Source organism: Mytilus galloprovincialis, chromosome 11, assembly GCF_965363235.1.
Source record: "Mytilus galloprovincialis chromosome 11, xbMytGall1.hap1.1, whole genome shotgun sequence".
Classification (NCBI taxonomy): Eukaryota; Metazoa; Mollusca; class Bivalvia; order Mytilida; family Mytilidae; genus Mytilus; species Mytilus galloprovincialis.
The window spans coordinates 43,727,467-43,744,196 of record NC_134848.1 but is presented as its reverse complement, the minus strand read 5'-3'; the positions used below and the strand labels follow the sequence as shown (position 1 = coordinate 43,744,196).

At 33.5% G+C, this 16,730-nt stretch overlaps 2 protein-coding genes across 2 annotated transcripts; one reads left to right on the top strand and one right to left on the bottom strand.

Moving 5' to 3' along the window:
- The first annotated feature begins 4,121 nt into the window (after positions 1 to 4,121).
- Positions 4,122 to 6,036, top strand: LOC143050759 (ATP-dependent helicase wrn-1-like). Its single transcript, XM_076223878.1, has 2 exons — positions 4,122 to 4,641; positions 6,032 to 6,036. Exons 1-2 carry the CDS (start codon positions 4,122 to 4,124, stop codon positions 6,034 to 6,036), a joined length of 525 nt encoding a protein of 174 aa, XP_076079993.1.
- A 2,288-nt stretch (positions 6,037 to 8,324) lies between these two features.
- LOC143052225 (uncharacterized) lies at positions 8,325 to 13,953 on the bottom strand. The gene is made up of 4 exons (XM_076225214.1): positions 13,235 to 13,953; positions 12,156 to 12,282; positions 11,620 to 11,750; positions 8,325 to 10,767 (listed from the first exon to the last, which is right to left on the bottom strand). Exons 1-4 carry the CDS (start codon positions 13,412 to 13,414, stop codon positions 10,462 to 10,464), a joined length of 744 nt encoding a protein of 247 aa, XP_076081329.1. The 5' UTR covers positions 13,415 to 13,953; the 3' UTR covers positions 8,325 to 10,461.
- Positions 13,954 to 16,730: the final 2,777 nt, after the last annotated feature.

Sequence of the window (16,730 nt, the reverse complement as noted above, 5' to 3'; positions counted from 1 at the left end):
ATGTTTCTGTGACGTAATACTCAAGTTTTGCTAAAAGAATGAAAGGTTCCGAGCTTTCGATTTTCAAATATGATTTTATTACTTGTAAACGAATAAAAAATTGTATGTTTCTGTTAAATAACATTATATTACACTGTTATCATAGTTAAAATAATTAAATTGTAGTAAATATCTTTTACGAAGGCTGTTGATTATAGGTTGCGAACAATGCATACTTATTTTTTCCTTACATATTTATATAATTGTATTTTGTCATACATGTATTTCTATATACTTTTATTAATTTACCTTTATCGGTTTGGGTTTGATACATGTTTAACTTTAAAGTTGCAATTGATCACCTTTATTTAAAAAAACATGATTGCCAATGAAACAACTGTCAACAAAGTACCAAATGACATAAAGAAGTTAACATATATGTCTTCATGTATTGTAGACAAGAAAGTGATGTAAGACTTAAGAGGAAGACAAAATATATATATGTAAAAAAAAAATTACACATAAAATATGTTTGATTGTCCGCTTTTAAGGTTGGTATACATGTACATGTAAGTGGGTAACATCAATTGGTCTAAATTTATATACCTAGTCTTACAATGTTTTTGAAAAAGTGCTGTGGAAAACTTTCTTTCAGTATGTTCAGTCATGCCTAAGGCCCTTTGACTGCTTATTGAACATGTTGAATGGTAGATGATAAACATACATATTTTTCAGGAGCAAGTAAAGAAGTAGATGAAATGATAGCAAAGTTGAAAGGGAGATGTTGACATTGTATTTGCTTCTCCAGAAGCATTGATAGGAGATAAAGACTGGAGGAGTATTATCCAAGAATTTGCCGTATCTCTCATTGTCATAGATGAATTCCACACAGTTGCTACTTGGTATGTTGCTTCAATGTTATCAAAATTCTTATGTGACCATATAAAAGGAATAGAAGTTTCTGTTTAGGAGTGAAATTACAGTTAAGACCAACATAACCAGATAGAGATTGAAGTTAATTTGGCATTGAAGTCACCAGCTTAAGTTTTGGTATTACATGTATTATAACAAACTTAAACAGTTCTATACAAGAGTAACAGTTTTTTTTTTGTAGCTCACACCAAATTTTATGGGCAGAAGTTTCCATCATTACTTTATTGTCTCCCACATGTACACAATACCTTGCCGTGAGCATAAAATAAAGACTGTCCGCTTATCCTCTGTTAAAATACCTCTCACATGAACAATTCTTGCAAGATTTTCATAAAATTTGTAACATACATGTTGATTTTAACGATTTATTTCAGCTGTGTTTGGATGTCAGAGTTTGAAAATAAGAGCTGATCATGCAGTTACAATGTTTATTAAAAAAAAGAAAAGGTTATGCCCCTATGAAGACATTATCATATTACATACTATAGAAAACTGCACCATCAGCTTTCTCATTTGTTCAATTTTTATACCACCGCCAAAAAAAATGCGGTCGTATATTGGTATCACAAAGTCGGCGTCGTACAATAATTAAGGTTGGGATTCATTGTGGACTCAACAGCAATGTTCAAATTAGAAGCCAAAAAGGGGCCCAAATAAGCATTTTTCTAGTTAAGATAATAACTTGTGTACATTTAGTTTTAGAAGTTACTACATGTATTTTAAAATTGCTGATTAAGGTAATTTAATTTTAGCCATGATTACATGTACAAAGTATTTTGAAGGTTTGGCTCTTTAATTGTACTACCAATTCCTCTATAAATACATAGTCATAGGAAAACTGGGATTGAGTTTGATGGGATTAAAAAAAAGTTCAGGGGGTTTCAAATTTTTTAAGGGGCTCATATTTATTTTTGATTTATAACACATGAGATTTGTGTCAGAAACTTAATATATTGTGTCCAAAATTTATCACAATTCAAACTCGGGTAAGATTGATTGATTGATTGATTGTTGGTTGCTTAACGTCCAGTGGCAAATATTTCATGCATATTCAGGACGAGAACAAGTTCACAATAAACACAATAGGTAGGTTGATACAATAGAGGCCATCTAGGATGATGGTCGGGGAAATTTGGACTGCCACTGGAAAATGAGGGTATATTGGATAGGGACAGAAATTTTGCCTTGCAACAGGCCACCTACGGACCCCTCAAAGAGTTGTTGCAAGGGTTCTTAACGTGCAAAGAGCGTGGCACTCTCTTTACACGAGGCATCGGATTTAACGTCCCCTTCTGACGGACGTGACTGCGAACTTGATACATCCTGCACAGCCAAACGGACGCCCCACTTCGGCAAGCGTTTTACTGCCGGTCGGGAGAAGACCAAGTGACCATATTTCTATACCCCAGTCAACCTTGGGGTTGACTCGGGTAAGACAAATCAAGTTTGGATATTGTGTCCAAATTTGTTGAACTGTTAAGGTTCAACTTCTGTATTTTTATCAGGCTGTGCTCATTACAGCATTCTAATCTGATTGCTATTACACTGATATTTATATGAGCAATGTCTTGGACGAGTTTGAAATTCAGTTCCTGGAACTTTCTATCAGTTTTTTTAAAGAGTTATGCCCATTGAAAAAAAAAACATTGTAATGTGGAAAATAGCACCCTTAGCAGTGTCAATTGTTCATTTCCTGCTAGTTAAGTTTTTTTACTTATAAATTAACTTTAGTTTAGGAAAATATCTGAATTTTGTTGAGTCTGCTATTTTTTTGGCAGAAAAAGTGAGAAAGGGATAGTGATATTCGATTGCACACTGAGTATTGTGCAATTTCAGGAATTTGTATTGCGCAATAGCAAGAAATCTTCAATTGCAAAATAACAAATATTCCATCCCATTTCAAGATCTTTAGCCACATTCATTTTGTGTCGTTCATGTCAATAACCTATTTTAAGTCAAAAACTTGATTACAATCTTAATTAAGACTGTATCAAGGTTTGACCTCTGCAGTTGTATCAGGCTGTGCTCTGCAAATCATTTTATTCCCATTTAATACATGTTTTACATATAGGATATCTATATTTGGTATGTGCGTACCTCCCAAGGTCTTCGTGCCTGTCAGGCATTTTTCACCTTTTTTATGTCAATTCCTTATAGATCTCAGATAATATAAGCTATAGATCTATATATTTGGTTTATGGGAGGACTGTAAGGTGTACATGTTCAAACGGTTGGGATCCCCACCCATAAACCATACATATACATGAACAATGTACATGTATGAGACAATAAAATAAAATCATTTGAAATATTCCCTATTGGGGTCACCCCTCCTGTTTGAGAACTTGTAACCAGTTGAGATCCCCTACCCTAAACCATATATGTTCATATATTGGCCAGTAAAACAAATCCAATGAAATGTAAGGGGAGTCCCTGGGGGTCACCACAACCCCTCCTCAAAACCATATATATTCATGTATAACATGTATAAGACTATAAAATAAATCAATTGAAATATAGATGGGAGTCCTTGGAGATCACCCCCTCTTATTTGAGAACTTGTAATCAGTCGAAATCCAATACCCTAAACCATATATTCATTGGTTGGTGAGTAAAACAAATCATATAATATACCCCATCCCCTCATGTTTTGCGAACTTTGAAATGGTCGATTTCCCCACCCCTAAATCATGTATATTCCTGTTTGTCATTGCTAAAAGATTTGAATTACAAACAGGGTCAATCCCAAGGCATAACTAATGTATAACACTTTACTCGACCAACCACTTTGTTCTTTACTTTTCTCAATATCAGGTGACATTTGGGAATGACAAATTATGGGAGCTTTGTTTTTGGGAAACTTCATAACAGCTTTCTGTTACAATTATTTCTTATTCCTTATTGAAGTTTGTGTCATTTATTTTCTTTAAGGGGTGGACTGGAAGAACCAAATGAAGAAAAAGCCTTTAGAAAATGGTTTAAATACATAGGAGAGTTGAGGTCCTTATTTCCCGATGCCTCGCTATTGGCTCTACCTGCACCAAAAAATACGAAAACTTGTGATGGAGGCACTTTGCTTACAAACAGAAAACTTGTACGTAGTTACAAGATCACCTAATAAAACAAACATCAAAATAGTTGTGAACAAAGTTGAAAGCCAGATTGAGTCATCCATGTGCTGGTTGATTGATACCATCAAGGTGAAGAAAATGGACATTAAACCAATGCTATTATATGCTAATTCCATTAAAGATGTTTCAAACTTGTACAAATTTATAACAACTGAAATACAAGATTTCAAACCATATGTTCAGATGTACCATTCTGAAACTACTGACCAGATCAAAAGCCTTATACTATCAGATCTGCAGAAATCTAACCATGACCTCAAAATTGTTATTGCAACCAGTGCATTGGGAATGGGAGTGGATATTGTTAACATTAAAACAGTATTATTCTACGGTCCACCAAGAAGCATTGTTGACCTAGTTCAAGAAGTTGGAAGAGTTGGGAGAGATGGGAGTGATTCTGTGACTTTTATCTTGTATAACCACAATCATATGAAATTTCTAGATGTAGAAGTGAAAGATCTCGTGAAACTAAATGACGGATGCAGACGACAGAACTTGCTCAGGAATTTTATATCGGAGAAAGAAGTTTCAGAAGTTGCTAAGAAGGAATCAGATAGACATTCATGTTGTGACCTTTGTGAAAAGGTGTGCAAGTGTGGTAACTGCATGAAATTAAATGTAGAATTGTATTTTTGGACCATCAGGAGCATTTGCAAGTGACTTACAACTTTCAAGTGACAGTGAAACAATTAGTTATGACAAATCATTGTACCTGCACATGTATGAATCAGATACAGACATTGAAGATCTGACAGACCATGATTAAAAGTTCAAAACCAGTTACAATGTTTAATTATGTGTATACTTCACATTTTTTAAGAATGATCAAATTTGTTTCTTTTCATTTATATTTCTACGCCTGTCAAAATTATGGTATTTTTCAAGTCGTATTGTATCTCAAAAAAGATTATTGATCATGTTGATTATTGATTTAAACTTCACACCCTTCGTAATTGCATTAATCCAAAGATCTGTATACTTTTTGGTGATGATTCAAAATTTTAATCTAGAGTACATGGAGTAATCATGGTAATTAAGTTTTTTTGTAAAAAAAAAGGAGGGGGGTCACATGTTGTGCAATATCTCATAAACAATTTATGATTAATGCTTAAAACTGTACACAAATTACTGGATTTATTTTTTAATGCAAACATAAGTCATATACTTTATCAATCATGATAGTTTTATATCATAAAACTACATGTATATAAAACTTTTATTAATTTTAGTGTGTAACTTTCTATATACATTTTACCTGTTATATAGACATATTATTTTATTGTTTAGTATTATTGTGTTTGTCCATTCAGTCATCCGAACAGTCAACACTTCATAACATAACTGTTATATTGTATACTTGTGTCCGTCCATCCAGTCATCCGATCAGTCAACACTTGTACCTTTTTGGTCTCTGGTGGAGAGTTTTCTCATTGGCAATTAAACCACATCTCAATATTCTATTATTTCTGCATTTATACATTTTTTTTTACTTTTTGGCTGGAACACCCTTTCTAGGAGAAAGGTGTTCCAGCCATATGTTCCCATTAAAATGCAATGATGGTCCAACAAAAACAAAGGTGTTCCAAGCCCCACTGGATTGTAAATTGAAAACATATCCAAATGTATACATGTATATTTCTAAATAAGAATTGGGTAGAATACACCTGACCTGAACCTAAATTTTGGTTGGGTACGATGAAAATCGAAATTCATTTCATTGCTCCTTGGTAACAAATTAATAAGGTAGCGCCAGTTTTTGTCGAGCCTGCAACTTTTGTTGCAAAAAGCTCGACATAGGGATAGGGATCCCACGGCGGGGTTAGCTAACTTCTTAAAATCTTTATATTTTAGAAGGTGTAATACCTGAATTCTTCATACTTTGTATATAGATGCCTCATGTTACGAACTTTGTCAGTCACATGTCCAATGTCCTTGACCTCATTTTCTTGTTCAGATTTTTTGTAAAGTTAAATTCTCTCTGATTACAGGATAACTATATTTGGTATGTGCGTACCTTGTAAGGTCCTTATTCCCTTCAGACAGTTTTCACTTGACCTGGACCTCATTTCATGGATCAGTGAATAAGCTTAAGTGTTGGTGGTCAAGTCCATATTTCATATTCTATAAGCAATAGGTCTAGTATATTCAGTGTATGGAAGGACTGTAATGTGTACATGTCAAACTGACAGGTGTCATCCGACCTTGACCTAATTTTCATGGTTCAGTGGTTATAGTTAAGTTTTTGAGTTTTGATCTATATATCTAATACTATAAGCCATAGGTCAACTATATTTGGTGTATGAAAATATTTTATGATCTTTATGTCAGTGGCCTAGGTTTTATTTGACCTTGACCTCATTTTCACGGTTCATTGCTCAGTGATAAGTTTTTGTGTTTTGTTCTGTTTTTTGTCCAGCCTGCAACTTTCGTTGCAGACAGCTCGACATAGGGATAGTAATCAGGCGGCGGTGTTAGCTAACTTTTTAAAAGCTTTATATTTTAGAAGGCGGAAGACCTGGATGCTTCATACTTTGTATATAGACGCCTTATGTTATGAAGTTTCCGTCAGTCACATGTCAAATGTCCTTGACCTTATTTTTATGGTTCAGTGACCACTTGAAAAAAAGGTTAAGATTTTTTGTAATGTTGAATTCTCTCTTATTATAAGTAATAGGATAATTACATTTGGTATGCGAGTACCTTGCAAGGTCCTCATGCCCGTCAGACAGTTTTCACTTGACCTCGACCTCATTTCAGGGATCAGTGAGCAAGGTTAAGTTTTGGTGGTCAAGTCCATATCTCAGATACTATAAGCAATAGGGCTAGTATATTCGGTGTATGGAAGGACTGTAAAGTGTACATGTCTAACAGGCAGGTGTCATCTGATCTTGACCTCATTTTCATGGTTCAGTGGTTATAGTTAGGTTTTTGTGTTTTGGTCTGTTTTTCTCATACTTTATGCAATATATCTACTATATTTTTCTATGGAATGATTGTAAGGTGTACATGTCTAGCGGGCAGCTGTCATCTGACCTTGACCTCATTTTCATGGTTGATTGGTCTAAGTTAAGTTTTTGAGTTTTGGTCTTTTTATCTAATACAAATGCCATAGCTCAACTCTATTTGGTGTATGGAAATATTTTATGAACTATATGTCAGTCGTGCAGGTGTAATTTGACCTCAACCTCAATTTCACGGTTCATTGCTCAGTGTTAAGTTTTTGTGTTTTGGTCTATTTTTCTTAAACTATAAGTAATAGGTCTACTGTATTTGTTATATGTAAGCATTGTTAGCTGAACATGTGTGCCTGGCATGGTTTATCTGACCTTGACCTCATTTTCATGGTTCATTGGTCTTTGTTCAGTTATCTTGGTTAATAAAGCTTTATACTTGGGACTATCGACATCATATCAAGGATTAGTAAAGAAGGCGAGACATTTCAGCATGTGCACTCTTGTCTTGAACTATAAGCAATAGGGCAACTATATTTGGTGTACATTTGTATGGAAGAATTGTTAAAATGTCTGCCTGGCATGGTTCATCTGACCTTGACCTCATTTTCATGCTTCATTGGTCTTTGTTCAGTTATCTTGGTTAATAAAGCTTTATACTTGGGACTATCAACATCATATCAAGGATTAGTAAAGAAGGCGAGACATTTCAGTGTGTGCACTCTTGTCTTGAACTATAAGCAATAGGGCAACTATATTTGGTGTACATTTGTATGGAAGAATTGTTAAAATGTCTGCCTGGCATGGTTCATCTGACCTTGACCTCATTTTCATGGTTTATTGGTCAATGTTTAGTTATCTTGGTTAATGAGTTTATGAGAAAGTTGTAATAAAGCTTTATATTTAGGACTATCAACATAATATCAATGATTAATTCAGCATGTGCACTCTTGTTCATAATACATATGCGTGTATTTAAGAAAACCCAATAGGTCAGCTGTGAGTGGATTTATTGATTGATTGATTGTTGGTTGCTTAACGTCCAGTGGCAAATATTTCATGCATATTCAGGACGAGAACAAGTTCACAATAAATACAATAGGTAGGTTGATACAATAGAGGCCATCTGGGATGACGGTCGGAGAAATTTGGACTGCCACTGGAAAAGGAGGGTATATTGGATAGGGACAGAAATTTTGCCTTGCAACAGTGGATTTATTGTTTTGTGATCTGTTTGTGAGAATTCACAAAAACCACCTAAACATGAACCAATTCCATGGTCTGCTTTTCTGTGTCATTATCTAAGACTACTCCGACTACATATATATTAAGGTACAGGACCTACACAACTCTGGAGGTAAAAAGACTTTTTCATGTGGATTTTCCTCGTAAATGTGAACATGTTGAAATAAACTTAGACTTTTTTTTTATTTTTGGCTTCATAGACTAGTTTATGCATCAATATATATATATAGTGACTACATATACAGATAAGAATTAGAAGTATTCATGTTTATTTGGTTATTTCAATGTACATTTTGATGCAATCATGGACAATAGAATATATATACATACATATAAAAATATGATAAGAGAAATATATACATGTATCAAGCTAAAAAATATTACAACCTTTGTGAACTGTCGTATCAAATAACTCTTGTTTTTCATACACATGATTTTTATACTTTTTTTAGTTCAACTGTTACAAGGTCTTATCAAATTGCATGCATGTATATGGCAAGTTAAAATAATTTCAAAATGGGGAAACCATCAATAGAGATGCAAAATTTAAATTTGAATGTACTTTATACCCACAGAAAGGTATAGTGCCATCCTTACATGTACATTGTACTGTAGATCATCTGTCCCATGTATATTTTAATTGAACAGCCATATTTAAGTAAAATAAATTGAGTTAAGCTCACGGTTTTATGTAATGAATACATGTTCCTAAAGCAGTAAAAATATAATTTCAAATCATGAGGATGTAAAAATTAACTTAATGTAACTTAATGACATTTATATTATGATGTAATAAACATGGTGAATTAATTGCATTCTCAATTCTTTTTTGTTTGTTTTTCCTTACTTGATTGCATTTGAATTTATCATAACTGAATGTGTCAGAACATTATGCGATTAGTCCCAATCCAAACAAAAAGAGACGAAAGATAAGCACAGTCAAAAAAATACAATGTGGAACTTAAACTGAACATCAAAACACCACAGGAAAAAAATATTGTCATTTCTAGTGTTCCAGAACGGTAATATTGGTCCATATGAAGCACCCCTTCTTATGTTGCACATCTAAGTTTGAACCTGCTTAATATTTGACATGTTTGATTAAGTAATTCACATTCCTGGTGGACAATTGGGTTAAAATTTACAACATTTACTAAAACAGACTAACAAAGTAAAACAAAATACAAACTTAATAGGCCGGGGTTTTAAAATCAATAAAAGCAAATTAGAAAATCAAATGTTGCCATATTTAAGTTATTTCAAAAAAATTCACAGGTGTTTTTAAAGACATCTCCCCCCTTCCAAATAAAAACAAACAAGATGAATGTTCCAGGTATGACAGATTTACAGTTCAAAAATGACGATCTCTCAGCCGTCTGAAAGGAACTCTAGGCCTATGGCGGAAAATAAGGGTTGACAAATCCTTTGCAGAGTTTTTGTATGGATTTCTGTCCATACATAGTTCTTCACATTTTATTGTCCTTCCAGGTGAATTGTTAAAGGCCTTTATGTCAATTAAATCTTTAGCTACCTTCTCTACATCTTTTTGGTAGGATGGAAGATGATGAAAACCCTTTCGTGTGCGCATTTCACTAATAACATCATAATGTTTAATCAAATTGATCAAATGAGGAAATTCTTTTGATTTGGAAAGAATGCTGTCTTTTGTTTGACACCCAGTTGCAGCATCTTTACTATCTCTATTCAGTAGTTCAACATACTCGTCAAGAGCCATGTTGTTGTTCTTTCCTCCTTGTAAGTTAATGCACCTGTTTGCTACCAGTCTTTCTGTGATGTCAGCGGGCATTGTACCAGATGTCATTGTTATCAGATGTGTACAGCCTATGGTGTACTTGACTTTGCCAGTCTTATTAAAAATTGGAAGCTCATACTTTGCTGAACGAACAGATCTGAAACCATCACCCATATCTACTGCTGTATCTAAATTTTTATGTAGTGCTGTGAGTTTAAATATCAGCAAAAGATGATCAAGAAGGTTGTCTTGTTGTTCTTTTTTTTTCTTTTTGTCTTTTTTAACTGGTGGGGAATTGTAGTTGTGTTTTTTTGCCTCATGTTTCTTTAATGTTCCTACAAAGGCATACGTGTTCAAACAAAAGTGGCAATGAAAACGCCCTTCGTACATATTCTGCACATAATAATTTTTAAGATGGTCACGGTCATTCAGGACATCCCTAACCTCTTGTACAATGTCCGTTGTTTTTTCAAAAAAAACATTTGTCCACAACACTCTCAATAACACTGTTGACCCATTCAATTTTTTCCACATTTTTTAATTCTGCTAACTTCGGAGGAAAAGGTATTGGATCCTCATAAGAAGTCAAATTAAATTGCTTCAGAAAGAATATACAACAGATAGCATCAAAGATTGTATAATATAGATGTTTATAAGCCCTGTATGAGTTTTTTACTTCATGTTTAACATTTCTTGCATTCAACAAATTCCTGTAGTAATAAGCTGTTCCCCGGTCTTGTGCTGATGAAGTACTGAATGTCAACTTACAAATAGCCTGCAAAATACAACATTTAGCATGTTTTAACTGAAAGCTGCAACATTTGCTTATTTGAAAAATAGTTGAGTTATTTCAATGATGCCAATTCCTACAAACTAACAATCAATTTGGCAAAACTGAACAAAGGCATTTTTCATTAAGGAAAATCTTAAGCACTAGTTCAAATATTGCTCAATGACCTAAATAATGAAAGTAACAGGTAACATACAATTATAGCTGTTGGATGAGGTGGATAACCAAAGAGAAGCATACTGAGTGAGGACTGTGCTCAAGGTTGATTTAACCTTTCAAAAAGGCTTAAATTGTGAATTTCTGTTAATTATTTTTAGTAACATGCTGTAAGCTTTGTGCAATATGCTGTTTTTGACCTTAGAAAAGCTGTTTGTATGTACACGCAGAAAATACAAATGTACATGTGATAATGTTATTTATATCTGCTTATATATTGTGTGTAGTGACAACTGCGAATTATGCAGGGGCAGATCCAGCCATTTAAAAAAGGGGGGGATTCCAACTGTATACTCCCATTCAAATACATTGATCGGCCAAAAAAAAAGGGGGGTTCCAATCCCCTGAAATATGACATGTTGCATTCTGTCAGGTCTTTTCTTATGAGTGTCAATGTCATTGTGGAAGATTTAGTACTACATGTAGTAACCTTTAGTCTGTACTATTTAGCTATTCTTACTCTTAAAATGCATTTTTTAATGGTAACTGTTTATACTTAATAAATATCATTAAATAGTGACCATTCCTTTAAAAAAAAGTTGTATAACACATATATTTATCACAAACTACTCAATGGTATTGTGCACAGGTTTTTTCAAAAGTCTAAAGCTATGAACATACCTCCAAGAAGTTCATTAAGCGATGCCAATCTTCAACCTTGGATATAAACCCTTCTAGTCTGTCAAAAGGATTATCAGCATTGGCCATTGCTTCTTGTGCACTCTGAACTCTTTCATCTGTTAGTCTGTCTCCTGAAATATGTAAGAGCTAAGAGCTAACTTTTAAATGCTATTTTACAAAAAGGATCTGCCCCAGTGTCAACCTGGTTGAAGTATAGATCTTTGATTTCATTATACTACAATGAAATCAGAGATCTAAATTTCCAATTGATGCTGTCAGTGATAAAGTGTTATGTTCTTTGAGAAATATGTTTATTCATCAGTTAAACACTGAAAAAAAGACTATTTCCACATTTACAAACTGAAACATTACTCGAAGGTTTAAAAAAGTATAATTAATGTATAAAAAAATTAACCACAGGGTGAACCAAGATGTGTAAGCAGCTGATGCTGGAATCTATTATATTTGAGTTTTCAGACTGCATTCAGCATAGAAATATGATATATCAATTAAGTAACTCAAATTATTACACTAACCTCCAAGAAACACTTCTCCAGAAACTTCTCCATCACTGTATGGAACATACTTCTTAGATAGATCTTGTAACAACCTAATTACATCTTGTGTCTTTGTCTCGTTACAATCAAATAGTCCTAAGGGATACTGAAATTATGCATAAAACAATTTGATGTGAAATCGTAGACTAAACAGCCATTATTTTCTCATTCATTGTTGAAGGGCAATGCATACCTATAATGCTTCTGCGGACAGTTGTCTTACTCCTTCCTTTTCTCATTGGCAATCAAACCACATCTTCTTACTTTTATAATTACTCATGATAAGAAACATGTCTACAAACTCCTGGAAACAATTTCATTTAGAACATTTTATTAATTGATTTACTTAGCAAGATAAAATTGAGAAAGGAAATGGTGAATATGTCAAAGCGACAACCACCCGACCATAGAGCAAACAACAGCCGAAGGCAACCAATGGGTCTTCAATGTAGCGAGAATTCCCGCACCCGTAGGTGTCCTTCAGCTGGCCCCTAAAATATGCATAATAGTACAGTGATAATGGACGTCATACTAAACTCCGAATTATACACAAGAAACTAAAATTTAAAATCATACAAGACTAACAAAGGCCAGAGGCTCCTGACTTGGGACAGGCGCAAAATTGCGGCGGGGTTAAACATGTTTATGAGATCTCAACCCTCCCCCTATACCTCTAGCCAATGTAGAAAAGTAAAAGAATAACAATACGCACATTTATGTTGAAAGTCAGCAATGTCAAAGTTTGACAATAAGTATCACATTTGCTTAACAGTATCAATGAAAATGAAGGCAAGTCTAGAGAAACCTTCCAGAAAGACATGTAGTCCTTACAACTTTCCATATACCATGTATACTGGTACCAAATATAGTGGTCCTATCACTTAATATTTAACTTAATAACTGAGAACTTACAACAAAACATTCCAGTAACTAATGAACCATAAAAATTGTGTCAAGTTGAGATAAAATTGAGAATAATGCCGGAACATTGCTGAAACTTTAATAATAGAAGCAACAAAACTGAAGTTCAACGTACATGTATAACAAAAAATGAATACCTGGTTAGTTCTTCTTCCCACTACATCTGAATATTTGTGTGGAAAATGCTTTGGATAAATCTTTGAAAACATATTCAACTGCGGTAGATTGGCTACAACTGCATTTCCAATAATGAATGTCAGTTCTTTACGAAGTAATAGTTGATCTTGTATAGAAGGGATAAAATCCTCTGTTGTCATATGATCTGGAGATTTAATTTCTGGTGGAATTTCAATTATGGGAGTTATCCGATCTTCAACTGCTATCACATTAAAAAGATGTATTGATACAGTTTTCTGCTGTGTTGTTCTATAAGAAGGTACAATATTTTTGTCCCAATTATCACCTACTAGTTGGTATTTAGGACCAGATTCGCCATTCTGCCATTTTTCTTTCAATTCTGTAATTGCACTGTCTAGATTTTCTTGCCAACTTGCTAATTTACTACGCAAAGTACTGGGATGAACACTTAAACCAATTTTTACCAGTCTTTCAATATCCTGAAAGATAAATCAGGATAGTTATCCCTTACAAAATGTACCTAGTATTTATATTTGATATAAAGGTATATAAAATTTTTATCTGAGATGAGTGCCTGTGATGTGGTAGTATTATAGTCTATAGTACATGAGGTAGTGGGTTTGAAACCCAAGTGCAAGACAATATTTGTTTTACCAATTGCTTATAATACATATTGGCAGGTTGTCGTGGCGATGGAATGTTTATTTGTGTATTCCCAACATTCTAACGTTTTGTTACTAAGTCACCTCTTATATGTAATACTTCTTCTTCAAGTTTTATAACCTTTTCAATAGTTCTGTTACATTTCAGGTAAATTCCATTTTTAGAAGAAGACGACGGAATAAAGTCTGGCAAAACTTTTACCACATTTTCTGTTTTTTGATCAGTCAATTTCAGTTTTTGAGTGTACTTTTTGTTAACAATTTTAAAACCATCAGGATCAACTATTGTTTGTACAAAAGAAAAGCCACATAGTTCACAGATATCTTCTGCAAAACTGTAAACTTTAACAGGTGTTGATTGTGCCATTTAACAGGTGTCGATTGTGTTGATTGTGCCATTTTATAGACTAACTATGAACTAAATGTTCCAAATTATGACGTAAATGGTCGTTCACATCCAAATTTGTGATTATGAGATACATATTAAAATTATTCATTGTTTCAATTCATTTCTTACCAATCGACAGTTTCTGAAGCGAGTGGAAAATTATCAAGATTTTAGCGCGGTTTCTTTCGATGTTCTCTGGACATATGTATGAGCTATTATTTAAATGTATGTATCGAATGAACTGCAAAGATTTGTTAAGATAAATTTTGATTGGTTTAAATAGTCACGTGTGAAATTTGTCAAAAGTGAAAGTAAAAGCATTTTAATTAGATTGTCCACCGTCCACTTCCTAAGATGCTCCCGATAGGATAAATTATGAATTTCTGCAAATTGTTTCCGGCGTCCAATTATCTCTACGAATTTTGTGGGTAAACCACAAAAATTGTCGATAATAATTGGATCCGACAGGTTAATCAGCTTCTGTATTGCGTGGAATTCTTTAAATAGAGGTTCCTTTCTCTTTCGATCTAGTATTTCCCGGAAGAAATTGATCTTTAACATTACATATATTTGCCACCATAATTCCTCAAGTAATAATTTTCACAAATAAAGGGGTTCTAGCTGGGCATAACTTTCTTCATTGTCTGCCATTCTGTAAAAATTAATTGAGAATAATTACTAGTTTTATTACATATTTTACAAGTTTTAGAAATTCTTAAATGATTGGAGTAGTATATGATTACTGAACACCCACAACTGTGGGGTCATAAAACCTGGAAACTTACTTGGGGTCATAAAATATGGGATGATTACTGAACATCCACAACTGTGGGGTCATAAAACCTGGGAACTTACTTGGGGTCATAAAATAGGGGATAGTTACTGAACACCCACAACTGTGGGTTCATAAAACATGGGAACTTACTTGGAGTCATAATGAACATCCACAGCCTTGGGTATATAAAAAATGAGATGGTTACATTGGGTCATAAAATATGGAATGCTTAAATATGAGCTAGCATGTCATAAAACCTCAACACCTGCACAAACAACTCCTCAATATGCTTTAATTATGCAAAAGCACACATTAAGACTTTAAACACGTGACGTGTGTTTTATCTTCTTATACATATAGCATCACTCCTTAGCAGTGTTTACACGTACCGCTATGTTATCTCATCCAAATCTTCAAGTTCTGACTAATAAATTTCATTACGCATTTTCTGATTATTCAGGGTCTATAACTAGTTTCTCGTTTATTGTGATTATCTACGAAAACTCTATTATGTATAATGCTTTGAGCGTATTTGATGAAGTTGTATTCTGAAAAGCAATAATATCTGTAATAAGTTATCTGTTGTTTACATTTTTCTGTACTGACACTGTCTACATTATTTTTCTTAATTCCATATGCCAATGTGAACCCACCTGTGTGACGTGGCATATCAGGTAAAACATAAAATAAGTGTGTCGTTTCAGTGATAATAACCTGAAGTACTATCAATTGTTTTCCTTTGGTGAAACTCCCGAGACTTGTTTCATATTCAGTCAAAAGAATTGAACATGGGTGTCTATGATTGCCGAACATTGGAGGACGAAAGGGAAACATGATTAATTACGATCTCCAATTGCAGTCATGAATACTACAAACGACAAAGTTATTTTCGGTTACCTGTATGTGACGTAGGTAAGTTACCTAGGACCCATCGTTTGTTGACAGGTTGACATGTTAGGTTAACGAAGTAGGGTCGTATAACAGCGTACAGCGTTAATCATACTGATTTTCAGCTTAGACATGTAGAGGCTCTTCCTTTATCTTGTCAATACATTGCTACAATTACTATGGAAGCTAGAAGTTTTATCCTATTTAAGCAGTTGTATCGATCACCCTTCAGAGAGCCTCTCAAATTAAATGAATGTAGGACAGAAAGTCACAGACAAAAAGTCACAGGACAAAAAGTCACAATTCATTTTTTCTGATTATTTTCTTTGAATAAAACCTCTTATTTCTACAAAAATATTTTTGTATTTTTCTTGAACTATTGTATAAACCAACTTTGTTAACAAAATTTATCAAAAAAATATCAAAGCTGATCAAATAATTGTTAAAAAAACAAAATGTCAAAGTGGTTTGGCACTTTAATGGCTTCATGGTGCTAAGAAATGTATTTTTTGCCTGATTAAAATTAAATAAATCTTGATTTTTCAAGTATAATAACACATTTCCTAAACTTTAATATGAATATATGTATTATAAAGTAAATATTTCAAAATATTTCTCTTATATATTCAAACAATTGTCAACAAATTATTTGTGACTTTTTGTCCTATCAAATTTGTGACTTTATGTTCTGTGACTTTTTGTCCTGTGACTTTCTGTCCGTTTACCAAATTAAATATGACCTGTATTACGAGATTAATCGGCCAATTCGATTGTTTGTGAAT

Bases quoted from the DNA above. Each gene is read 5' to 3' on its own strand.
- LOC143050759 (XM_076223878.1), top strand. From the start codon at position 4,122: ATGGACATTAAACCAATGCTATTATATGCTAATTCCATTAAAGATGTT.
- LOC143052225 (XM_076225214.1), bottom strand. From the start codon at position 13,414: ATGACAACAGAGGATTTTATCCCTTCTATACAAGATCAACTATTACTT. The intron at 11,751-12,155 runs GTTAGTGTAATA...TACATATTTCAG, and splicing joins TGGAGAAGTGTTTCTTGGAG to GAGACAGACTAACAGATGAA. The intron at 10,768-11,619 runs GTATGTTCATAG...TGTATTTTGCAG, and splicing joins GCTTAATGAACTTCTTGGAG to GCTATTTGTAAGTTGACATT.